General features: G+C 38.0%; 1 protein-coding gene across 9 annotated transcripts in view; it reads left to right on the top strand.

Annotated features, from left to right (window-relative positions):
- LOC131038497 (uncharacterized) overlaps positions 1–26464 on the top strand; it is a 413595-nt gene that overhangs the window by 374436 nt on the left and 12695 nt on the right. For 8 of the 9 annotated variants that reach the window (XM_057970942.2, XM_057970938.2, XM_057970935.2 and 5 more), the window contains exon 18: positions 26220–26292. The exons of the other annotated variant lie outside the window; for it this stretch is intronic. In XM_057970942.2, coding sequence (XP_057826925.2) covers positions 26220–26292 — 73 coding nt within the window. The remainder of the gene's footprint in view (positions 1–26219; positions 26293–26464) is intronic. 9 annotated transcript variants of the gene reach the window in all.

The following is a 26464-nucleotide window of genomic DNA, read 5'->3' as shown; positions in this document are numbered from 1 at the left end:
ACTTACTTGTCAGTTAGATAGTTTATATGAATTACGTGGTGACTGAATATTTTCCTGATCGGGCTTATGTGTTATGGCATTCGATGAATACTTGAGTGTGGCCAATAATATTTATGAAGATTATTATTTCGACAGCATATGAAATGATATGCCTTAAAATTGTGTTATGTGTGAATGAAGACAAGAAGTTACGTGGCTCAGTGTGTGATTCGTATTGCACTTCAGAAGAGTTTGAAGGACTTTATATTGTTGCTAGGGAGACCATTCTGACATGTGTCAGATCTGGTCTGCCATAAAGATTACCATTTGATATGCTAGACACTTAAAACAGCAGCATCAATCAAGCTCAAGGAACCAGTGAGTTGAGGAATTTTTATTTGTGTTTTCTTGGGTCCTTCCATTATCTTCAGCTACCAGCCATTAAGAAGGGAGAAGTGGGGCCCACAAGGAAAAGCCCCCAAATGTAAATATCAGCTCCAAGAATTAAAAATATAAATAATCAGAAAATACTCCCTGTATGAGGTATAGCATCTGAATTATATGTGAATTGTTTTATGCATTTGAAATCAGTCAAAAGGCTTTCTATATAAGGAATTGGTTTTATATATATATTTTTATCTTTTAATTGTATTATTATTGTTTATTATTAAATTCTATTTTAGAGTGAGCATTAATATGTTTTGATTGTTTAGATGGGGACATCACACTAAACTTCCCACAGACAAGGTATTGGTGAAATTTGGCCAAGGCGTGCATTATGGCTAGCATTTCTTTGTCATAAATAGAGTAGTGTCTTTCTGCTTCGGTAAGTTTATGGCTCTCAAAGGCTAGAGGGTGTTTCTTTTGCATGAGGACTGCCCCAATTCCCTCCCCGGATGCATCACATTGTAGTTCAAAAGGTATAGAGAAGTCGGGAATGGCCAATACTGGACATGAGCTCATGGTTATTTTAAGTTGTTCAAAAGCTTGTTGGACTTGGTCATTCCATGTGAAAGCCCCTTTCTTAGTTAGATCAGTAAGGGGTGCTGCAATCTTGTAGAACCCTTTTACAAAACGTCTATAGTAGCTGCATAGTCCCACAAATCCCCTTAATTGTGTTAGGGTTCTAGGGGTGGGCCATTCCTTGATGGCCCTGATCTTTTCTTCATCAGCACTCACTCCGGCCTCACTAATTTTGTGTCCTAGGTAGATGATTTCTTTCATCCCAAATTCGCACTTCCTAGGTAAATAAGTATATCATCAAAGAATATTAGAAGAAATTTCCTCAATTGTTGCCTGAACGTATGATTCATGCATGACTAGAAGGTGGCCGGGGCGTTAGTGAGACCAAATGGTAGGGCCAAAAACTCGAAATGCCCATAGTGACATTTGAATGCTGTTTTGGGAATATCCTCTTCCCTCATTCTAATCTGATGGTATCCTGACCTTAGATCAATTTTAGAGAAATATCTTACTCCGTGTAGTTCATCCATTAATTCGTCAATTCTCGGAATAGGGTATCTGTTTTTTATAGTCTTTTTATTCATGGCCATGTAATCTATGCACATTCTCATCGTCCCGTCTTTCTTCTTGACCAATACCACTGATGAAGCAAAGGGGCTGTTGCTTGGTTGGATATGTCCCATTTCTAATAACTCTTTTATGGTTTTTTCAATCTCCTGTTTGAATTTGTGGGGGTGGTGGTAAGGAGTTGTAATGACGGGTTTTGCTCCTTCTAATTCAATGGAGTGTTTAAATCCCCTTTTTGGGGGTAAGCCCGGGGGAATGTCTTTGAAGACCTTTTTGTGTCTCCTAAGGATGGGTTGTATATCACTATGAACGATTTGACCTTCGGTCGGAGATTTATCCAAGACCATACATTGGGCGACCCACTCTCCTTGATCATGCCTAAGGATTTTCTCCATTTTATTACATGATACTATCTTTGGAGAGCCATCGGAGATTCCTTTTAATGTTATCTCTCTCCCTTCATGTTGGAAGGATATCTCCCAATTTGGACTGTCCATGGTGAACCAGCCCAATGAGTTTATCCATGGCATCCCCAAAATGATGTCGTTCTCTAAGTTCACCACAAAGAAGTTCCTCTTAATTGTATGTCCCCCCAAGGTGACTTCCAATTGAGGTATAATAGTGCACCTGTCTATGACTTCGTTGCCCATGATCACTTCAAACCCTCCAAACTCTTGAGTTTTTAACCTTCTCTTTGCCACTAAGTGTTTGCTAATGAAATCATGTGAGGCTCTTGTGTCTACCAAGGCGATTACTTTTTGTCCTTTGATTATCCTTTTGAGTTTGAAGCATCTATTCTCACTTCCTTGAGTGATGACTGCCAAGGTACCCAGCTCGTTGCCTTCAAACCTAGCCCTTTTATAGGGTCTCTCCTCATCCCGTATTTCTTTGGTGTTATTTAACTGTCCTCTTTTACATTCGTGGCCCTTCCCACATGGGGCCTTGCATTTGAAACATAACCCCTTCTTCATGAGTTCCTCTCTCTCCTTACATCGGTGATTCATACTCCAAGGTTTTTTGCAAAAGCAGCAGGGGCTCTCCCAGTGGTCCCTCATTCCTATGTGGTGTTCTGGCTGGGATGTTCTTGGGGGCATTACATTCGACCATCCTAGTTTTCTTGATGTCCTCTACTAAATTTTGTGGTTTTAAGGGTTTTACAAAAATTTTAATAGTCTTTCAAGCTTTCTAAAAACATGTAAGTAAGCCTTCTCTGGGATAGGTCGGGGACCATTACTGATAAGTTTTGGAATTGGTCGATATAGTCTTCAATGGTTCCTGATTGCTTAAGGTGGGTTAACTCTTGGAAGTACCATTCCGAGTCCTTTTGATCAAACCGGCTGATGAGTTTTTGAGTAAACTCATTATAGGTGGAGATATTTTTGTGGCCTAGGGTAATGAGAGCATTATGTCACCAATTATGAGCTGCTCCGGTTAAATGGAGTATGGCAAATTTTATAGCATCTCCTTCGGTCATGGGGCTGTATGAAAGGTATGTATCTAGTTTTTGGACCCAAGCTTGGGCGATATCCTTCCCTGACCCATCAAAGCATGGTAGGGACATTTTGTTAATTTTGGCTTTGAGGTCTTTACCCATAGGCTTCCTCCTTCTACCTTCATTAGTCTTGGACTCACAGAAGTCCCTGAAGGAAACCACCCTCTGCACTTTTGGCTCTAATCTAGCATAAATTTGGGCGATTTCTTCCACCCCAAGTGTGGCATGCTCCTCTTCATCTCCCATATGTTCTTCTCCTGGAAGAAATTCGGGAATTGTTTGTCTAGAACTTTGAGGAGATCGTTCGTTATCGGCGTGATTAGAGTGTGTCTCTCTTCTAGGGTTTGGAATATCTCTGTTGTTGTTTGTACTTTGGAGGATTAATTGGCTCATTCTTTTGAATTTCTCATTGGTTTGCTCCATGAAAGTCTGAAGTTGTTTGGCTAATTGATCGTCCATTGCTTTCGTGCCTTTCTTCCTCTGATATGTGATCATAAACTAAGACTCCTTTCCACAGGTTGGCAGGATTATGCTCTGATACCACTGTAATGTCCCTACTAGTTAGAGATCATTGTCCTGCAAAACAGACTGTTAGAATGCAACAATTATATATATAACTAATCTAATTTGTAATTAAACTTCAATTACTTAATTAAAACTAATCTCAATTCTTATCTAATAAAAAGGATACGAATGCAGTATTGGGACATGTCCTTAGGCGGTTGTAATGCCCGCCTTCTTGGAACCCATCATGGTTCCAAGCCTTACCAAGAAATCGATGGGTAATTCGATTCATGTCTTGGATGTAACATCTTATGTCCAAGCCTACCAAGGAAGATCGTCATATATGATCAATTCCTTGCCTTGGATAAGTCTACCAGAGAGGACCGGCCAGATCCGTCTCTTCTTGGGTGAGCTTTTGACACCCAAGCCTTTAACATATATGCATATGAATACTCAATATATACTGCCTACCAAGGATTATCATAATCCCTAAATTAGGCTAAGGGAATTTCCTCCCAATAGCCTCCATCACATAGCCAAATTATTGTTATTCATATGACATTTTATATTTCATTATCATCTATATTTTATGCCTGCACCTACATATTCCTTAATTACTATTATTGATCCTATATACATACAAATATGCTGCATACATACATATATCTATTGCTATATACACATGAGATAATATTATTATACTACTATAACTCTGCTAAAGAGATTGGTATACTATCACATACGACAGAACCATCATTAATATATATGTGTTTGTGTGGCACACACGTCCACACACATATATATCCCTGTGGCGTGTAAGTCAACTACTTACCTGTTTCGCAGTCTGCAGCCCGCAGCCTCTCTTCCTCCCGTTTTGCTCCTCCTCCGTGTCCTCCCTTTGCTCTGCGGGTTGTCTTTACTTAATACCCGTGGAGGGGAAGGGTTGCGTCCCACCACGGAGTCCCTTCCGTGGGAAGGGGTGTGACGGTCTGCGACTCCCGTCCCACCACTTCCCCCGGGAGGGTAACCGTGGCGTGACTCTTCCCTTTTAATATCTCGATCACAATTAACATTATATAATAAACTTTAACTTATATAATAAAATGAACTTAGCTTATTTAATATCTCAATTTAATAATTAGCATTACTTAATTATTTAATAACTCATTTCTTCATCATTTAATATATTAAATATATATTAACATTATTGAATCATTTATTTCTTATATTAACCTTATTTAATATATTAACATTATTTAATAATTTATTTCCTCTTTTAATATATTAACATTATTTAACATTATTTTAATAATTGATCTCTTCATTCTATATATTTCTACTGGACTCAGTAATATATGCTATTATCATTATTGGGGTATTTTATAAGATTTACATCAGGTGATACAATAGAGGGTTATCACACAAATATTGTATGCAATGTAGTTCTTCAATGCTCATCATATGTCCTTGCATTACAACAATATGAATGAAACCATGTGAAGATAGAAGATGACCGGTGATCATCATGAAACCCACCTTTGTTTTATACCTTGCCACATTGCATTTATGGATGCTATCATAGGCTGATGTCCCAAAGTGTGTGCCATATGGAAAACTTCCCCCATGAGCTGTCATACTCCCCTTCTCAAGTTTGCCAGCTGTACTGATTAGTGAACTGATGTTTATGATGATTAAATCAGCCGTTTTCTTGAAAGACGCAGGTCTGGAAACTAGGACAGCATGGTGTCTATCTAAGGAAACCAAAACACGAAGTGACTTCTTCAAATCTGAATTGAGATTACTTATGACAACATCATCCTTTGCTGCCCCACGGGGTATATATGCCATCTCTTCTCTTATAAATCTGAATTGAACCTTCAACTTGCTCACAAACTGAGGTGTCTCATCAACCCAATGACCCAACTCATGATGTGAACCAAGATCAACAGCAGATTGAATACCATACACCAACTCAGATTCAAAATCTTCTCCTGGATCCCATACCTTGCTACTTTCATCAAGTGCAATGCTAGAACCAAGTGATGTTCCATCTTCCCACTCATAAAGTGGATTGTCATATGTCCTTTCATCACCCATCTCAAACAACCTCAAATTGATTCCTCCAGCCATGTTTATGCAAGTCAAGAGAATTGCTGCTATGATGAATGCCAAAATCAGAACCATCATTCCTATCATCAGAGTCTCCAAGGAAATCAAAAATCAACTGTGCCTTTACATTAATATTTTCAGCAGTAAACTTTGGACCCCAATCATCAAAGACACTAAACCTCTGCTCAAAGTCAACTCCATGCAAAGGTAGATCAGATTTTTTCTCAAGAATTAAAACTCCATCACTGTAATGAAATGGGGAATCATCATTGTTAGCTGTTTTGAAAACTTCTTCCTTTTTCCCTTCAACAAACCCATCAATTGAAGGCGAATTAAAGGTCTCATCTACACCAACCTTTGTACAAGTGTCAACAACTTCATTAGAAAGCTCTAATGGTGTATTCAAAGTTGTTTTTTTAACAATTTCATTGCATTCATTTTCAGTATGAATAAATGCATGTACATCTACAGGAACATCCTGGAAATCAGTCACACCACCATCTTGAGGCAAGGTATTCTCTTCAACTTCTGAATTGTTTTTCTCCTTTTTCATCTGCGCTTCTTTATTCAAGTGAAGCTTCAATCTTCCCTCATGTTGTCTGAGCACACTATTGACCAACCTATACGCAGCAGTAGAAGGAACACATTCTTGTTTACAAATAGCCAATACCATAGATAAGATAGGTTGGGATAAAACATCACTTTCATTTATACACATGACCATAATAGCCTTCATAGCTGTGATAATCTCCGTATCATGTTTGTTGTTGATCGTGACCAAGAAATGATGAAACATATTGTAGATCAGGTCATGCAACCCCAATTCTATCAAAAGGCTACTCAATCTGCTTTTTGCAAAATTATTCAGTTTAGCAACCCTTTGTGAATAAAGAATATTGTTGATGTCATCAAGATCTTGAGAACTATCCACAATTAGATACAATACCTCCTTCATTGTATCCTCATCATAAGGAACTTGGGGTGCTAAAATCCTCATAATCTCACTTAAGCATTAAGTAACCATCAATCTAATCCCATCATCTGAATGCCTCATCAAACTGTGTTGCCTTAAGGAAGTCGCAACCGGGACAAGAGCTAGTTGTAACAAATTTGAAGGTGGCTGCTCTACTATTCTCAAGCATCCATCTAATTCACTCAAAATGTTGAAAACTACATCTTTTGGTTGATGAACATTGAGCTTTCTGCTTGCCTCTTGAAGAACTTCCACCAACCAATGTCTCTTTTTTGACCCCATATGTAGATCTGAATTTTTTCCCAACAGGATGGCAGGAACTTTAGCTCTGATACCATTGTAATTACCACCTCCCTTTAGTGTCAATTTTTTGCTTTCCCTTGTTTGTGTTGCTCAGGAATTATGTCAAACAGTTGACAACGTACTATGAACTGGCTGTATCAGACTTAAGGAATAATAACAAACAGTTAGCACATGCTCTGTTACCACAGTAATATGCCCTTTGCTGATTCCCCTTCTCCTTCCTTTTCCACACACTGTAATTACAACAAACAGTTTGCTTGCAAGGGGTTTACTATATTTTGATTTGATTCTCAGTTTGCCATGGAATATGTTGGTTCACTTATATTTGCTTAGTATTTTTCAGATTTCATTCAATGGAAGAAACCATACAAATCAACCATAACAAAAATATTTATATATGTTGCTCATACTTGTTTCATTCACACTACATAAGAGTTGTCAGACATTACAATCAGATTTAACAAAATAGCAGACCTGGAAATGATTTCCAACGTTTAATGATGACCAAAGAAGATACAGTCCTTTCCAGCAAAGATGATGCCAAATCAACAGAGCTGTTCACCATAATGCTGCCCCAAGTCACCGTTTCCTGCACTGGTACGTCATCCACAGCACACAAGAATTAGCTGCATTCCTGGACGGACCTCTTTGGCTCTCCCTTGCATGTTCTTGTCTAGATGTGTTTCAGATTGGTACGAATTGGTACTGATGGATTGTATACAGAAAACAGCTTGTAGGTATGAGTTCATAGCCTTATACGAACTCAGCAAATCTTCTAACTGGTGCGGCTCAGACCCTGGGTTGTTTCCATCTTGTACGGCATATATGGCTCTCCTAACTGAAACAAACTCTAACAGAAACAGTTTGAATCCCAGCAAGATAATCTCAGTCACATCAGCAATAACTTCTCTCTATCGAACCCCTCCTGGCAGCTAGGTTTGACAAAGAAATTAATATAAATCTTCAGCAATATGATTTACCTTGAAAGCTCAGTCTAAGATCCTCGTAACTGTGTCTTCCAACAGCAAAGAGGATGCCAGTATAGAGGGATTTCGTCCTCCAGACCCAAGAAATCAAACCTCCAAGAAGTCCAACAGCATCACAATATGTTAGTGAACAGATTTGTCCCTTTTTTAAAATGATCAATCTTGAACTCTGTCGCCTTATTTTAAGGACAAGTGTTTCACTAAACAGTAGGGTAAGTGTTGTATAAATCACTTCCCTCTGAATTTTGCATAGGTACAGCTCCCTATCTCAGTTTTTCAAGGAATGCTTTAAACTATTTAATTTGAATAGTAGCTTTTAACCTGAAAGCATGTAAGGCTACCTACTTCATTCTTGGATGAGAGGCCGATATTTCACACATGTTTCCCAAAAAAAGAAAGCAATTTTTCCTATCTTTTCAATATATGAGATGACAGCAACTGAAACAAAGTTCAGTACACCATTTCCACAGGTTTAATAAAGAATGAACAGATTTAAGAAACTAAATCTGTTCTCAAACATGAATCTTCTCTAGAAATAAACAAACACTCAAAGGAAAGAATATCAAAAGAATAATAATTTTCTGTAATGGAAAGATCCTTACTGTTATTTGATCAAATAAACATATGCAAAGACATGTATCTACACAGATTCAAAACACACAGATTTTCCTTCTCCCAAGAACAATATGATCATTCTATATATATATTCTTATGCAACAAAGGCATGAAAATACATGTATAAATCTTTTCCATTCTAGATTTAGCAGTCTGATTCTTCCTTCGACAAAACAGAAAATACATAAAATAGAGGGAAAAACCAAAAATTGGTCACAAAATCTAACCCCCATACTATCTATCTTTCCTTAATTTATAGTTTTAGAACGGGGGAGGTCTCCCCGAAAACTCGACCTCCCCCATAAATAGTTATGAAACCAACAAGAAGTATTTTGGGACAGATGTCCCGAAGTCTTTGCATAACCATGAGAAATTACAAGAATAAAGGAAACCAGGCCTAAATCAATGCATTATGCCACTTTTCCATCATCATCATCCTCTCTGCTTTCACGGGCGTCGTGAGCGGTTGTGAGTTCTTGAACAATGGATTGGTTCGGAACTTTCATCGCGTTGAGCTTCGCCTTCGCCGCCTCCTTATTCCACCGGTGCTGCACCATCTTTTCGGAATGTTTCGGCAGTTGATCATTTTCAATGAAAGTCATAGACTCAATCCTAGCCACCCTAGTTATATCTTCCGGAGTGAAATTACCCTTGGCCCTGATCTTCTCCGTGTTCAGCCGGAAAGACCTGATTGCATCCTGTGTGCTCAACCCGCAAATTCCCAACTGCCAATCATGGTCAGGGTTAACCACCTTGTTATCATTAACTATGTTGCATTGGAGATCCTGGAGTTCGTAAACAGAGGTCTTTGCATCGGTGATCACAGACTTGAAGGTAAGCACTCGCCACATTATGGTTTTCTTCAGCACAAAAAGCTGACATTCATTCGCCACCAGCTTGATTGAGTGTTCTGTCAAAAACCTGGTAACTCCATATTCTTCTATTTTGGCAAACAAAGGCAAGATATTCTGCCATTTGTGCTCCTCCTTCCCCCACGGCACAAGCTGATTTTGAACTTCGGCAATAAGGCCTAGTATTTCATCGCATAGCCTCCGAGAGTCGGTAATGTACTTCTCGCCGTCCTTGATTATTCCCTCAATCCATTTCTCGACAGCTTCAGCAATACTCTTGGCCCGTTGAACTTGGCTCATTAGCTTTTTATTTTCCGGCGAAGTTGGGTCGAAGTTCTCTGTAGCATGAGATATTGGGAGTGCCCCAAGGCAACCAATACTATCGATGAACTGGGCCAGAACGTTTTTGTGTCGCTTTAGTTCTCTCTTTTCTCGCCCATCCTTCTCCGACCTAGTGAGCATTTTTTTTGCCGATACTTGGAAGAAATGATTGTCTGTGTCTCTACTCATGTTTCCCAATTCCACCTTTGTGATCTCGAAATCATCGAGGCTAGCCTCCTTGTTTTCATCTTTGGGTTTATACGAGGCGATTTCAGCAACCCATTTTCCAGTTCCCTCATCATTGTCCAGGTGAGCGGCAGTCTTGAACCTTTTCGGCTTTGGATTCTTCTCTGTGTATTTAACGACCATTTCCTGAATAGGAATAGTCACGAGCAGAAAACTCCGTTTTTTGTTCACCGAGGTGGTCAACCACTTAGGAGTTGCACTGGAATGAGTGGTTCCTTCGATCATCTTGGAAGGTGGCGTCATAGCGACAGTCATCGTATGAGAATCCAGGGCACTAGCAACATCGCCGTCCAAGTCTTCAATTTCAAATATCTGGGCATCAAGAATGGTATCTTTCACCCCTGTATCCTTTGCCTGATCCATCTTTCTTTGAGCGGCACTTCGTGACCAGGTATGCCGAGGAGTACAAAAATCCAAAGTTGAATTAGACCTATGTCTAAGCTGGGGCGACTTGTTATCCCTACCTGCACGAACAGGCATAGAAGCATTGTTAGAAAGACACTTTGGTGAAGGTAGAGGATCCTTATTACTTCTCGCAGGAATTAGACTTAACGCTTGATTTCATTGCTTTCTTATTGGCCACCCACGCCGCGATCCTTTCCAAAACTCCTTTGGTCCTTAATTGTATATCATCATTCTCTTCCTCATCCCAGTTAATTAGAGGCATTTCAGCTTCTGCACGAGCTAAGTACCCTGGTTCGAATATCTCTAGATAATCCTCTTCGAGCCCCTTAGTATCCAACTTTATCTACAATGAAACAACTTGTTCTAACACCAATCTCATGTTTCCCCTTTTGAATATTTCAAGTTCATCTGTACAATCTTCCTAGAAATCCTCTAACTGTGGCATGGGAAGGTATGGCATTAGACCAAGACTTCAGGAAAATCCCTTATTATCAAAACCTTTCCTTTCAGGATACAGGGAAAAATTGAAATTCCTGAGGTCTGCTCCTATACTCAAAGCATCAGACATTGAACTGCAAGACAACACGCCCAATTGGATGGGAAAATGACCTTCCCATTTGTCCCTGGGCTGTGCCTTTTTAATTACAGAGGTTAGTTGCCTGCATATCTCCGCTAGAACAAAGCAATCTGAACAGAAGTGAGGGAGCTTGAAGGGCTCCTCTTCAAAGCCGCCTACCCGTATGTAACAGAAGCGTGGAAACTGGATATAAAAACTACCAAACCTCTTTATCAAAGTCTATGCATCTTCGGAGATTCTTTTGGCTTTCATATTCTTCAATTCATGACACAAATCACCCAGAAAAGCATTGTGCACCCTTCTGAAATCCTGTAAAGCTTTATCCTTTTGCAGCATGGGATAGAACTCATATACGGGAACATCCTCCTCAGTGAGCTGTTTCGGTATTCCAACCAACTCCCTAACACAAGCCAAACAATACAAGAGATATGAAGACATAAAGAAGTTCTGTTTGAACTGTTTAGCCAAACTCAGTTGTTCTCTCATTGAATCAGCAATCAATTCAGCTCAATCCAAATATTGCTTCCCTTCTAAAACCAGCTGCACGTAGCAATAAATCCAGTCGTCAAAGCTATAAGCTTTAGCGGATCCTCTGGCTCGATGCAACAAAAGCATTACATCATGAATGTGAGGCAACATGTGATTCTTATTAGGATTCTTGGGTAACTTGGAACCACCTCTTTGAGGAACCTTCAACCAGAATTTTGCTACATTGTTACGGTGTCCGGTTCTGTCTGCGTTGAACTCGGTGATTGACTGAGCAGGAGAAAAGTTGGAGAACTGGTAATCAGATATCTTGAAGACTGAGGAAATTACTTCACGATTTATGGCAAGAAGGGTTTCACCATTGTCTCTCCTAATGGTTTCAGACACTGGGTCGTATCTAGCAATACATTCCCGAATCAATTCTGGGCAAGGAATGGCTGGGGGAAAAGTTGCGGCTTCTACGAGACCACTACTCAAAATCTCCACACCAAAAGACTTGTCGATTCCCTTGAACACCCTCTCTTTCAACACCTCAAGGTTTTCCCCTTTTAGGTCAGTATCGCTAACTATGGGTTCAATGGATGCCAGGCTAAAAACATTCCCAAACAAATGTAGTGTGGACTTCATAATTTTAAACAATAAGCCTAAATTGGTTACAGAAAAACTTTTTGTAAGAGAGAAAATGCAAGCAAAAACCACTGGAGAGGACAAGAAAAAGACTCACCTTCACAGTTGAACAACCGGACGACAACTAGCAGCAAACAAGACTCCTATCCAAGAAAAACAAAGACACAGCAGTGAGGAACAAATGCGGAGTACTAACAATCCTTCATACCTTATTAGTGAAGGCAATGATACGGAAACATTGAATGCAATAATTCCAATTTTCAGTCTGAGTGTGTTGAGTTTGTGGATTAGACATCACACGCATGCATTGAATGCATGGCGGCGTTTTTGAAGTAACCGCCAGTTCCCGAAATGATTACTTACTTCGAAAAACCAAGGATTGACGTCACTTAAGACATGGTTCTGCCTCCTCATATTTGGCAATGAATGCACCATCAAATCATTAAGACCCGCGGGACCCACCAACTTCGAACACATATGAACATCCTGAACAGACTTCATGGGCGTTCAAGTAGTTCAAAATGTACACCGCGCTCAAGGAGAATTTTGCCCGAGAAAACAAATAATATCAAGCTGCTGACCACTTGTGCTATATTGAACATGTTGAACATGTTTGAACCTCTTGAACTTAGTTCAATGAGTTCAAAACCTAGAGAGAAATAAAGTAACATATCACCGAACAAGAAACTTTTAGAGAGCCACTGCAAGACACTTAGAGAAAACATTAGTATGAAAAACCTCCCTGAACACCTTGGAACCTATGGAACCTAAATGAACCTGTTGAACCCGGTTCAAAATGGTTCAACGTGTTCACAGAGTTCAACCAATTATCTAAACTTGACTTTTATGATTGAAAAAAGATTTATAGACGTACTAAGGACTTGAACCGAGGTATTACAAGAAAGATTAGGACTCCAACTGAAAATCTTAAAGGATGACTCACTCTTATCATGAGGAATAAATGGCGCAGTAACACAATAACATATATCCAAGCATCCTCAAGAATGAGCTCTTCAATTCATTTTATAACTTCATCTTGGAAGTTGCCCATCCGCCTCGTCAATATGGGATAAGTAACTTTTCCTTTATTTTATTTCCCCGTTTTAGTTACCCACTTAAGAGACTCTTTAATAAATATAAAGAAACATTAACTTATGTCTCCCAAGTACCCCTTTATAAAATCACTTAAGAATTTAAATTTCGTTTTTTAAGCTCCAAATATGATCTCTTCATTAAAATAATGAAAATGTGATATGCAAGGTGTCATGTCCCCTCTTTAGCTCTATCTAGCAGAGACCTGTGAGTTAGCCTATTATGGAGTCTTGTATGCTGGCAATGGTGGATAGAGACTCAGTCAGGATATTCAGTGTTTGGATTTGGTGTTTCTGGCAGTAGTAGACCAGTTTGGAGTAGTTCCTTGATTTTAGGAGGCATTTCCTACATTTTAGGAGGCAGTTCCTACTCTTAGGAGGTTGTGATAGCATCCGGGGTTGGGGTTCCATGAGACCATTCCTTGGTTTCAGTTTCAGGAGATTTGGGTGTGTTTCCTAGTTTCTAGGAGCATCCCTAGGTTTTAGGGATGAGACTGCCAGTTGATCCATGATTTCCGACATCAGTCACAGACAAGTGACAGGTTCAGTTTCAGGCTTTTGGTAGGTTTCGAGCTTTCTATAGCTATTTGGGTTATATTTTTAATATATTCAATTATTTCCTAAGTTAGCGTTTTAATATTTTAAATAAGGTTATCTATAGCCATTCCGGAGTAATAAGGGGTTTTTGGCTTCATCTGGATTCGTATGCTCATGTGTTATAGCTCGTTGGAAAGATCTTGAACTTTTCTAAATGATTTTCACTTGCCAAGGTCCTTTTGGCACTTGGAGTTATTTTATATTGAAAAAGTGGTGTTTTCTCTATACTTGGGCACCCAATATTGGGAAATATGACTTTATATTAAAGCGCACTTTGCATATATCTTTAGGGTTCGATTTGGAAGGAAAGAGATATAAGGAGAAGGAAACCTAATTTCTCATTATCTTTTACATATTGAAAACTTGTTTGGTGCGATATTGCTCTGGTAGAGCAATTCTTCAATCTGGGATGCAAACCCCATGATTGGTATTGGTTGGGACGTAGCCCTTAGCTATTGATTGGCAGTGGATTCTTTTGGCATTGGCATTATTGGTCAGAGTGTATGCGCTATTCCTTGTGGAGATTCAGATTGCTTGGTGAGGGTTTCAGCAGGGTGGTTGAATTTCCCAGCTAGGGCGTGATTGTTTCAGCTTGATGCCACCATTACAGTAGGTACACTAATGAGGAAGCGAATGGTCATCAATCCATTGAGCGAGGAAATAATGCAAATTGAAAAAACATAAAGAGATTATGTTTTTATTGCTGCGAGAACGGACAAAAGGTCAGCTACCTTGCCAACTCTCACAATTACATGTCGTTACTGTACCTATAAATCTTATTATTAAAGTTTTTCTTACTTGATAATTCGGGGGGAAGAGTAGAGCTAGAGATGGTAAACTATACAAGTTACCAAATAATTCATATCTTAGGGCTCCGGCGTATAGAGAGGACCTTGCCGTTAGAGAAAGAACCATAGAAACGAAGAAATCCATAAAAATATATACATTATATATATATATATATTTTTCTTACTTAAATGCAAGGTCCAATCCCTTGCCTACTTGGAAGGTGCCTAACTGAAAAGAATTATGGTTGGGAAGGTTAGAGTAGCAAAAGCCATTGGAATCTATATTTTATACACTAGAAAAATCAGTTTTATTCTTAACAAACCAAACAAGAAAATGATTGATCAAAAAATAGATTAGTCATTTATGAAGAATCTACTTCAATGACCAGAGTTAAACGTGGATATATAGCTAAAAAACGTCGAAAAAAGATTCTTGCATTTGTATCAGGCTCTCGGGGAGCCCATTCAAAACTTTTTAGGGTTGCTAACCAACAGAAGAGCAGAGCTTTAGTTTCCGCTCACCAAGATAGACTAAAGCAGAAGAGAGATTTTCTGGAAGTGGTGAAGACTTTCATTCAGCCATAGCTGGTGTTCTTGGTTTGTGTTCATCATCTACCCTTCAGTTGGCGCCATTATTGGATGTAAGCACATCCCCAGTGCGTAGGGAATAATCTGGATATTATAAATCATAAATCTGCCTGGTACGATTTGTATCAATTCTGATTTAATTGAATGTTCTTACTTGTTTCAGTTTCCTTCCTTATTTGTTGTTCTTTATTCATTACTTGCTTATATGTTCAAAAAAATACAAAAAGAAACCAAACATTCTGCAACTTCTCTCTATTATGTAAGACCATCAGCAAAAATCACAGGAAAATATAGTTTATTATTTTAAAAATTACAGCAGATCAGCAAGGGGATCCATCAAGGATCTTTCACAAGGTCCCTGTTTTGTGCTTCCAAGATTTAAAACTCCTTCCTTTGGTTCCAATGATCTATCACACTAAGGTGCATTTTAAATATTTTAATTATTTTTTTGCAACCTTAGTAAAATACTTAAAAATAAACTATTAATGCACCAATTTGATGAAAATTGTCGAAAAGCATCGGAATCGAAATCCGATCATACTAGAGTGACCCTGATGAAGAATAATGACAAATGGAACCAATCGGGTGACTTACAATAAATAGACGCTCCCTCCAAGAATCTTGGAGCTCAAACCGAAAGCTGGAAATAACATTTGAAAGCGTCATATGACTCCTCTAAACCAACTGAACTTGCTGGTAACACCAAATTACCCCCCTGAGCATGCTAGCACAAACCCAGAAAGTCAGCAACAACTGCATTGCTAGAGAAACTGAAAATGGGGACATTACATACCCTCACAAGGCTGAGTTTATATTTTGCAATTGTGGCTCATCCTTGAGGGAGGTTGACTTGACATCTTTGTTTTAAAGTATCTCTCTTGAGCAGAATTTAGAAAGGAGGCAATTTATCTAGAGCGGATTTCTCCCTCTATCGAGCAATGAAGGGAGCGGTATTGCACTTAGGAGAGGAAATTCGACCCTCTATCTTTTAAACCCCAACGGACCTACTATTCCTTGAGTGGATTTTCTTCTATGAGTGGAAATTCTGAGAGTGGAAATTAGATGCCTAAAGGAAATTTCTCACTTGAAGGAGGGGAATTGCACTTACCTAGTGAAATTCCTCACCTCGTTGAGTGGAAATCCACACTAGGGTAGAAATTTTGGGTGGAAATTCACCATGGAAAGGAAATCTTGTGTGCTATTTCATCATAGAGAGGAAGTTGAATAGAATTCCATGACCTGAGAGTGGATTTCCTCATTTTTGCATACTTAACATTTTCCTCGCTTCACTTTCTTGACAACCCCTTGGCAACATTGACAACTTTGACATCTTTTCGCATTTTTGACAACTTGACAACTTTTCTTGACAATTTTGACAACGTTTAGCAAGTTAGTCAACATTGTGAATTTCAACCTCATTTTTCAGTCAAGATGCTTATTCATGGATTCCAAGCCCAAAATTTGAATTCCTAACTTGATCACACCCTTGGTCTTGGATTTGGACTCCATTTGCATTCCTTGGAACAATTGCACATTCAGTTCCTATCCCGGACTTGAAATTCCTAACTCAACTTACCCATTCCTAACTTGAGACTTGTTGAATTTCTTGACTCAATCTATCTAACTCCAAGGACAAGGTTTCGCACTCTCATTCATTTCAAGGATTGCTCAACATTCATTCCAGACTGACAAGACATCGCCTTCCTTAAGAACTAGGAGACAAAACCACTGACAGGCTATGCAAACTAAGCAAATGACCAATGCTAACTGTTGGTTGAAAATTTTGTACACTTGGGAAATATACAAAATTGTGGTTTCAACCACAGCACACGAGTAAAACTCTCCTAATTAAGGGAAGGCTCCCCCTATCTAACTACAACTTGGAAAATAAAATGGGATGGGACAGCAATCTTTCTTCTTTCTTCAAGAAAGACAATATCCTTTTCTCTTCACAGAAAAGGATAGCGATTGAATATGAACAACAGTAACTACTTTCAAGTGAAATGAGAGAAAGGAAATGAAGTTTCCTGAAAGCACAAAGACTTCCGTCACTTCCTTCGGGACGGGACAGCAATATCAAGCTCAAAGACTTGACTATTGGCAGTCCTATCTACCCTTTGCTATACTAAATTTTACAACGAATAAAAGACAACAACTCAAAGACTGGAATAATTTATTCTTTTAACACAAAGACAAGAACTAATGCAAGCTCAAAGACTTGCTGCTATTTCTTATCAAACAGTAATTTTCCTCAAGAATAGACGCAAGCTCAAAGACTTGCTGCTCCTTCTAGAGATTTTCCTATTTTAATTAATCTTCTCTACTTGCAGCTCAAAGACTTCAAATCAGATGGGACTAAGCTCCTTTAGAAACACTTTGCATAGAAGATATAAAAAGATTCAAACTCAAACATGTAGCTCAAAGAATCAAAACTTGAGTAATCCTTCTTTATTATTCTTCAAAAACTTTCAATCCACATACATAAGCTCAAAGACTTCTTGCTGTAAATTTGGCAGAGTTTTTGTTTGCCTTCCAAAAGATAAAAATTACAATAGACTCCTCCAGTATTTATAGAAGAGGAGCCTTGAGAAAAAGGTGGGAGGATCCAAACTAACTTGAGAGATTCTCTCAACCACCAAGACTCATTCAATAACTAACTGAGACTTCATTAACTAACTAAGAGTTACTCCAACTAACTAAGACTTATTCCAACTACAATCCTAATCGGACACAACTTGTAGTTGCCTTACATGTAATTACAAAAGTGCAAGTAATGTGTAACTTGCATTTTACAAAAATTACTTTTACATGTAACTTGTCAAAACGAAATTACAAATGCATAACTAAAACTATTCCATGTGTCTAAAGACATGACTCTAACTGCATCATCCTTTGTCTGTGATGATCTTCATGTCGCTTCAGGATGCTAGAACTTGAAGTATTCTAGATTGGTAAAGACATCTTGAACCAGAACGGGAACTTGCATCCTTGTCTTCTTGCTTGGGGTAATACTAGTTTTTCAAGAGGGAATGGGTTGCCTTGCTCTTTTCATGTCATGACCATCTTTGTCTTGAAAGCATTTTATGCTCTCAACCATGAATTGTTGTTGTATTTCTTCTTTGTATCATCCTTCATTCTTGAAATTTCCTTGCAAAATAAGGCCCATGCCTTAATCCACTGATTTGGTAGATCGTGTGTGCAAACCGGACTGACAAGGTGTTGTGACGTTTTCACACATCGTCCCATTACAAATGGGGACCCCCTCTTTTTGCTCGTTTGTGCTCGCCTTTCTCTCTGCTTTTTAGGATTTTGGTTTAGTATGCCGGTTGTCTGGACTAAGGTCAAGCCTTAGGGTTTCTGTTTCTCTGTTTTCAAGCCAGAGTCCAGTCAATCTTGAGAGATTTTTTTGAGCTTCCTCTCGTAGGATGCAATTTGGAATAAAGTAAATTCGCCAGAGGCTAAGTGAGTTGGTCTAGTTTCAATTGGAATTTTGAATGCAAAGTCCAAATTTGTCTAAGTGTGAATGATGAGACTTTTTTGATTTTTGTCCGATTGAGTAATTTTGACCAAATTTTGAAAATTTTGATAATTGATCCCGGGCATTGGAAATGACTTGTTTTCACCTTGTGAAGTGATTAAAATCCCAAAATCTTGATATTTTGGCCTGTGGAAGCAAAATCGCTCCTGTCCCTCAGTGAAGGACCGGAGCTTGTTTCTCAAAATTTTACTGTCTCGGCAGGATCAAGATGAATTTCGGATTGGAAATGATAAAGGGAGGCATGTTCTTTCCGTTGAATATAATTTGAAGAATTTTACAAACACGGAAATGTGCCAGGAGCAAAAAATCGCCCCTGTCCCTCGGTGAAGGACCGGAGCTCAAAATCAAGCATTGCCTTGTCCTTGCTGGATTTGAACAATTTGACGATTTGAGGAGATCAAAGGGGATATGTTTCATCAATTGAATATAATTTGGAAGTGCCTTCGTGAAGAAAATTGGACCTAGAAGCTAATTCGCTCCTGTCCCTCAGTCAGGGACCAGGGCGAAATTCAGTGGTAGCTCCCGTCCCTCTCCCAGGGACCAGAGTGAACTTCTTCATAGGGTAAAATTTGGACAAAAGGCAAGCAAGTTTTGAGTTTGAGTCAAACAAGGCAAGTGTAATGAACGTATTGAAGACAAATTGAAGATTGCAAGACGCTTGATGAACCCCATATTTGCCTAGGCGCTCCTGTCCCTCAGTCAGGGACCAGAGCGATTTCTCCCTTAGGCCAATTTCTCACCAAGTTAGAACAAACTCCAGGCCAAGGATGGATGAAAGGGTGCACAACAAGACCGTTGAAGATAAATTTTGAAGTTAGCAAAGTGTGATGGAGCCTACAATTACAAATTCGCTCCTGTCCCTCAGTCAGGGACCAGGGCGAAATGTTAGTTAATTTGCCTTTCTTCAAAGTTTAAGATCACTCCAAGTCAAGAAGTAAGGTGGCAAGGACGTTTGGAGGTGTCTCGACGAAGAACAAAGTTACAAAGACCGCCAAAGTTGAACAATTTGCACCAAATGCCCAAATTCGCTCCTGTCCCTCAGTCAGGGACCAGGGCGATATTTACCATATTGGCCAATTCATCCAAAAATCACACTAAGTCAAGGTTGTGCGAGGTTACAAAGTATCAAAGGTATCTTAAGAAGATGATATGCGAGAAAATCAAACGTCAAAAGATGATCAAATTCAACCAAGGAGACAAAATCGCTCCTGTCCTTCAGGCAAGGACCAGGGCGATTTTCATTAAATCACTCGTTTTCCTTCAAAATCATGACAAAGCCAGGTTACACAAGGTCGAAGATATCATTTGGAATGCAATGAACAAGAAGCAAAGGTTGAAAGATAGCAAATGTTGGCTAGAGCATAAAGATCGCTCCTGTCCCTCACCAAGGGACCAGGGCGAAAACCATTTAAGCATCAAAGTGCCTTGTTAACGACAAGTAGAACAAGCATGGAACGAAAGGATAACGTTGTTTCTTCCTCATGATGAAATTTGGTGATCATAGAAGCTAAGATCAAGGAGAAAACACCAAGATCGCTCCTGTCCCTCACCAAGGGACCAGGGCGATGATGGTCACAAGAGGCATTCATTTACAAAATTAAGTCAATCAAGCTCAAGATCCTTGTCGAAAATGCCAGTTTCAACGTGAAGATGGAGGTTTTGAACGTAAAAAGCAAAAGAATCAAGACTAAAAGGATAGTTCGCTCCTGTCCCTCTCCCAGGGACCAGAGCGATGTGGTTTGTACCCCTTACATCTTCCATGTTTGGCGCCAACATCAATTTCAAATTATATTAAATGCTAAAATCGATAAAGTTTGAAATATTCAATTAAAATTAGCATTTAAAAATAGCGCATGAAACATTTATTAATTAATTTTGCCTTTTTAAAAAAAATTAATCACAAAGGCGTTTTAAATTAATAAAATTGGTGCGCTTGGATTATATTTTATAAAAGTCGGCCTTGATTTTTATTTGAAATTTGTTTTAATTGCCTTATTTTTACAAAGTCGGCCTAGAGGTAAATGAGAGGGTGAGCGCCTATAAAGGAGGGGTGAGTTATTTCATTTTCAAATCATCATTCAAACTTCCTTTGCATGCGATTTGGAGAAGACAAGGAGGAAGTGCGAATTTCATTGAGGAAAGGTGCGAAATTTCCATTCAAGGGGAGTGCGAACTTAGTTTGAAGTGGAGCGAATTTGCCATCAAGACGTTGAAGACCCTCCCCCAAAGGTGGCGAAGTTGCTAACTTGAGAGAGATCACGTTGAAGTCACCAAATTTCGATTTTTACCTAAGCGAATTCCTTTGTTTTGCATTTTAGAGTTAAGATCTCAAGTAAGGTATGGCAAGATCCCTTGTTTTAATTTTGAATTTTGATCGTCATAGCCTTAAATTTTGAATTTTTGAAATTTTGAATTTCAATAAGCTCAATCGTTTTTTTTTAGGAAATGATAACTCCAAGACTTATCATGAAGATTCCTAAAATTAATCTAATCTAGTTATTCATTGAAAAATCATGTTACTAATTTTGAAATGTTGTGTAGGCATCAAATGGAGATCTCATCAAGGAAAATCAAGCCAGATCAAGGGCGGTCTCCACCGGGACGATCAAGCAAAGACAGGGGCGACCTCATCCAGTTTAGCATCGGCAAGGACGACCTTCTTTGACTAACGTCATCAAGGGCGACCTCTTCCAATCCAGCGTTCCAAGGCGAGGTACATCATCATCCTGCACATCAAGGACAAAAAGAGTTAGAACAAGAGTTGATTAAAGATAGCCTCTCAATGACATCAAATTGAATATCTAGCAAGCTACAAGTGTCAGATGAGGTGGCATCCCAGTCATCACTCCTCCAGTCAGTGTGGTCCACCTCAGCATGTCCAAGATTCAATGTACCTAACTCATGGAAGGTGGCACAAACTTCGATGTACCTACCCCGGCTATTCATTGGTGGAATTTTCCAAAGAGGACATGTGTCCAAGCAATGCAATTATTTCATTGGTCAAGCATTAAATGTTATGTAATGGTTGTAACAAACCCTAATTAGGGTTTTCATTGTAAAATCTTGGCCATTGATCTCGAATTGATCTAAGCCATCGAATTGTATTGTGGGCACTATATAAGCCCTGGCATTTCATTTGTAAAGGCTAATTAGCAATAGTTAGATAATAGTTAGAGAGTTGAAAATAGTTAGAAGATAGAAATAGAATAGCAATTAGAGTAGAGTAGAGAGAGAAGGCAAAGATTGTTGCCAAGATGTTGTTGTAAAAGACTTGTAACTTCATTGAAGAAATGGTGAAATTTATGGGTCGATTCGACAATTTGCATGGTCTTTATACTTCTCATATTTGATTTCATGTTATTAGATGAGTGGAAGAAATATGCTTGATTGATGGTGAAATTCGCATATCCATACTACTAGCAGTTTGTTGATTGCAGACTTGCCTTGTGTAGTCAACTGGAATCATTCAGCTTAAGCGTAATTTCAATTGTCGCTTCTTCATTGATATGCATCAACCTGATGGTGTCTATGCCTGCAGTGATGATTTGAACATCATAAAGCTTCCCTTCGAAGATCGCACTAGCCTTGTGGAGATGGTCCTGCGATGTCAAAACAAGACCTAGTTAGAGTTTCATCAAAGATCAATCATTGCTCCTACATTCTTAGTATTAGGATTAGATCCTCTCTTCGCCCTCATCCTTTTTCCATTTTTTCAAATCTAAGCTAGTAAAATTCTGTGTCCAGCAATATTCAAAGCAAATCAGAAGTTCAGGCATCAAATGTAAGTCCCCTTGTGATTCCAGCAAATCACATCATACCACAAAGAGCTTATCCACACGTAGAGACCCTACATACAAGAACCTTGAAGTCATCCTGATTGATCCTTTTTCGCGATATCTTCAGCAATCAGAGGCTTTACTCAAGAGAGGATAAGGTACTTTTAGGTATTTTATTCTGTGTTTGATAGTGTACAAAATACACGTCAACACAAGGGAAGAGAGAAATTGATGCAAAAACGGGCTCACCAGTGAATTTCGGGTTTTGGAAGTTGCATTACATGTGTGGGGAAAACAAGAGCATTAACTTACAATTGCGGGGAACAAACATGCAACTTCATATGTGTAATGGGTAACTACAAGTTTTCACTTGTAATTGGACCTTTAAAACTCATTTACAAGTGTTTTTTGAGTGCATTTTGGACCAATTTCGGGTTTTGGATGGCTGACCGCATGTAGACTTTTAAATGGGGAAAATGAATAGAAGTGTGAAATGAGTGGATGAAATGGTATGTACGGATGAGGGAATTGGAAGTGGATAGGTAAAAATGAATTTCAAGAAGATCACTTGGAACTTTGCCAATGCAAAAATGGGAAGAACTTTCAACTTGCAACCCGGATTTCAAAAAAAAACCCCATTTTGAAAGGATGGGTATTTCTCATCTTTGCAACTTGGAATTTCAACAAAAGATGGTTAAATCTTTTATCCGTAAGGGAAGAACAATGATTTTCATCCAACTTGTAATCGGAATTTAAAATCCCGAATACAAGTAAAGAGGGAAAATGGGGAAGAACAATGCAATTCTAAAATTGTTTTACAAAAGGGAAAATCTCTCTCACAAAATCTGATTTTTGGGGAAGAACCAACCATTTACAAATTTACAACTAGAAAGGAAAAAACAAGAAAACAAGAAAAAAGAAACAAGAAGAAAATAAATCTTACTTTGCTCCAATGTGAAAATGCCTCTCCAAAAGATAATCAATCTTTGAAATAAAGAAGAATATCTCTTAAAAAGAAATTAACCGTATTCCAAAACCCTAGCCACGTTTTTGAAAAAATGCCCAAAACTGAAAAACGTGGCAGCAAATGCATGAGAAATGGCATGGAAAATGGCCAAGACTCTTTCTAACCTCAATACCTTAGCATACCAAGCCAAAACGATTCATAACATTGCTGATTCGTGGCATTTTTAATGAAGAAAAACGTGGTTTTTTGGCAAAAACGTGTTTGATGTTATAAAGCTAAAAACCAGCAATCTTAACCTCCATTTGGCGTGAAAGGTGTTTGAAAATGCATAAAAATAGGGAGGAATCCAAAACGCCTTCTATCTCCCAAAAAATCTCCACAAAAATTTGCTAAAAATCCTCAAAAAACACATTTTTCCTTGCAATTCGGGTTTTTTGGAGGAAATAGCAAGTTTAAAATGTATGAAACAATGAAAATCAGGTTTTTTGAAGGATATGACAAGTTTAAAATTTCACTTTTTTCAACATGTTAGGCAAAGTCGGGGAAGGATATGACAAGTTTAAAATTTCACTTTTTTCAACATGTTAGGCAAAATCGGGATTTTTTGGCCAAATAGCAAGTTTAAAATGTCAAAAATGCACTTTATGAGCAAAATCGGGTTTTTTGGACCAAAGTGCAAGTTTTAAATTGTCACTTTTTCACTTACAAGGCAAAATCGGGATTTTTAAGACAAATAGCAAGTTTAATTTTTCACTTTTTCACTCATCAAGCCAAAATCGGGTTTTTATGGACAAATGACAAGTTTAAAATTGTCAAAAATGCACTTTCATGTCAAAATCGGGTTTTTTGGAGCAAACTGCAAGTTTAAAATACTTGTAAAAGGGAAATAAAATCCCTACAAGTAGTTAAAAACACTTGCACATATGTAATGGGGATTTAAAATCCCTATTACATGTGAAAACCATTAAAGTAGGGGTTTTTTGAACAAACTGCAAGTTTACTTGCAGTTGAGCCAAAATATCCCTATTTTAACTAAAAATGACCAAAAAACAATAAAAAGATAAAAACATTAAAGGGGAAACTTAAAATAAATTACAAGTGACATATTTAAAATAAAAGTGCACATGTAATTGATCAAAAATTCCCCTACAAAGACCATAACAATGAATATCATTAAAACTTGCAGTTTGAAGAAAATTCTCCACCTGCAGTCTGGGTTTTAAAACCCAAAATTGAAGGAAAGGCATAACAAACGAACCCAGAATTGGACGAAATTCGAAACGTAGTTCGAGAATGGACTGAGGATCAAGCCAGTCCAAGGATTAGTCGAAATTTTGCCTCGGGAAGAGTGCCATAGAGTAAAAATTTCCATTTTTTCATAAAATTTTCACCGTAGTGGTCCTTCATTTTTGGAAACAAAAATGAGGACAACACTAACAAACAAAAAGAGGGGGCATCCCCATTTGCAATGGGCCGATGTGTGAAAACATCACAACAAAACCCTTAAAATTACAACAGATGTGATAACAACTAACACGATGCACCCAAGGACATGGTGAAATTGATTGTATCAAATAGGTTGTATCCAATGCGAGAAATGTGTAGATGTTTATCTATTATCACCAAATGTCACATTCACTATTTTAGTCCTTCTCTAAGAAGGAACTAATTAAACCATTTTAAATGAGATACGCATCCTACTTCATTGTATTGGAGAGGATGATTTATTGCAAGAGCCCTTGCAACTAATGGTCATGATGCAAGAGTAGGGCCAAGTCAAAGATAGAGTAAAGGCTAGGGATGAAAGAAGTGGCTGAGATTACCACTTTCTGGTTAGGTGTCAAATTCATAACCTCTATCACATCCACACTTTTCACTTGATCAAATATCTGAACTTTTTACACTCCTAACCTCAGGAGATATATGAATGTATTGAGACTTGAAAGTTTGCTTGGCCAAATGAAGGTTGTTTGGTAGATCAATCTAGCATTTATAATGATGAGGAGTTTGTTAAAGCATTTATACCCTTCAACGAATTAAATTAGTAATTTTTAAATAGAGAGAAACAGAGTAAAAGAAGCTGAAATGTATACAAATTTTCCAAAATTTGTATAAATTTCATCTTCTTTACACATATTGTTTACATAACTGATAACTTGCTACTTCTTTTACTGTCTTGTAATTAAATTTTCAAATATTTTTATTTACATTTTATTTGTATAGTTGTCTGCCAACCATACCCAAAATTTGGAAATAAAATTGTTTTGTATACATTAATATTGTTTGTACATATGTATCTATAGATATGTGCTTATCCATATACATGTACAAAACGTATATCAGTATGAAATTATGAATACAGTAAACCTTTTTGTCTTCATTCTATAAAATAGAATTGTATCTTTGAAAATGTTATCTAATAACCTTTGCTTGCACGGTCCTTGTATTTGAGAAACATATTTGTCTCGGTTATGTGCTCTTCTACTCTCTAGAAATAAAGATTGGATTCTTTCCCTTTCATACTGTGTCATACACTCTTGCAATCGATGGTATACATGGTTTTATTAAACTAGCGAAGAATAGAGTCACGCCATACTGATTTAGGACAGTTTGCCAGAAATTTTATGCAATGGGATTATATGTGACCACACAGTTTTGTTGTCCTAAAAGTAAACTATGTTTGATGAGCCAGCTTGAATATATTATAGTGGGAAAGATCATTCTTACTATTTACAGGATTTTGGTTATTTCCTTGTTTTCTTTTGAACTTCAGAGCAATATAGGAGCTGGGTTTATATATATATATATATATAAGGAAACTCTTCTATATATATACATATATATATATTGTTCACATTCATTCTATGCAGGATGTGGGAGTCAAAGGAGCTGCCTTGCTTGCTGGGAAGTGGCTTGGTTGGCATGATACACTCTCTCCTGATGGTTAGATATGCTTCTCCTATTTTCATATCCTATTTTGTTATTATTTAATTCTTACCGTAATACTCTTCACCATAATATTCTTTGGTGGTTTTCTTATTTTTCCTGCAGATAATACAAATCTTATTGCCTGCAAATATATTCACATGCAAAATCATGCAATGCATATTCTAAT

The sequence above is a fragment of the Cryptomeria japonica genome, chromosome 10 (assembly GCF_030272615.1).
Source record: "Cryptomeria japonica chromosome 10, Sugi_1.0, whole genome shotgun sequence".
Lineage (NCBI taxonomy): Eukaryota > Viridiplantae > Streptophyta > Pinopsida > Cupressales > Cupressaceae > Cryptomeria > Cryptomeria japonica.
Note: the sequence above shows the minus strand (reverse complement) of the source record. Positions and strands in the feature narration are given on the sequence as shown.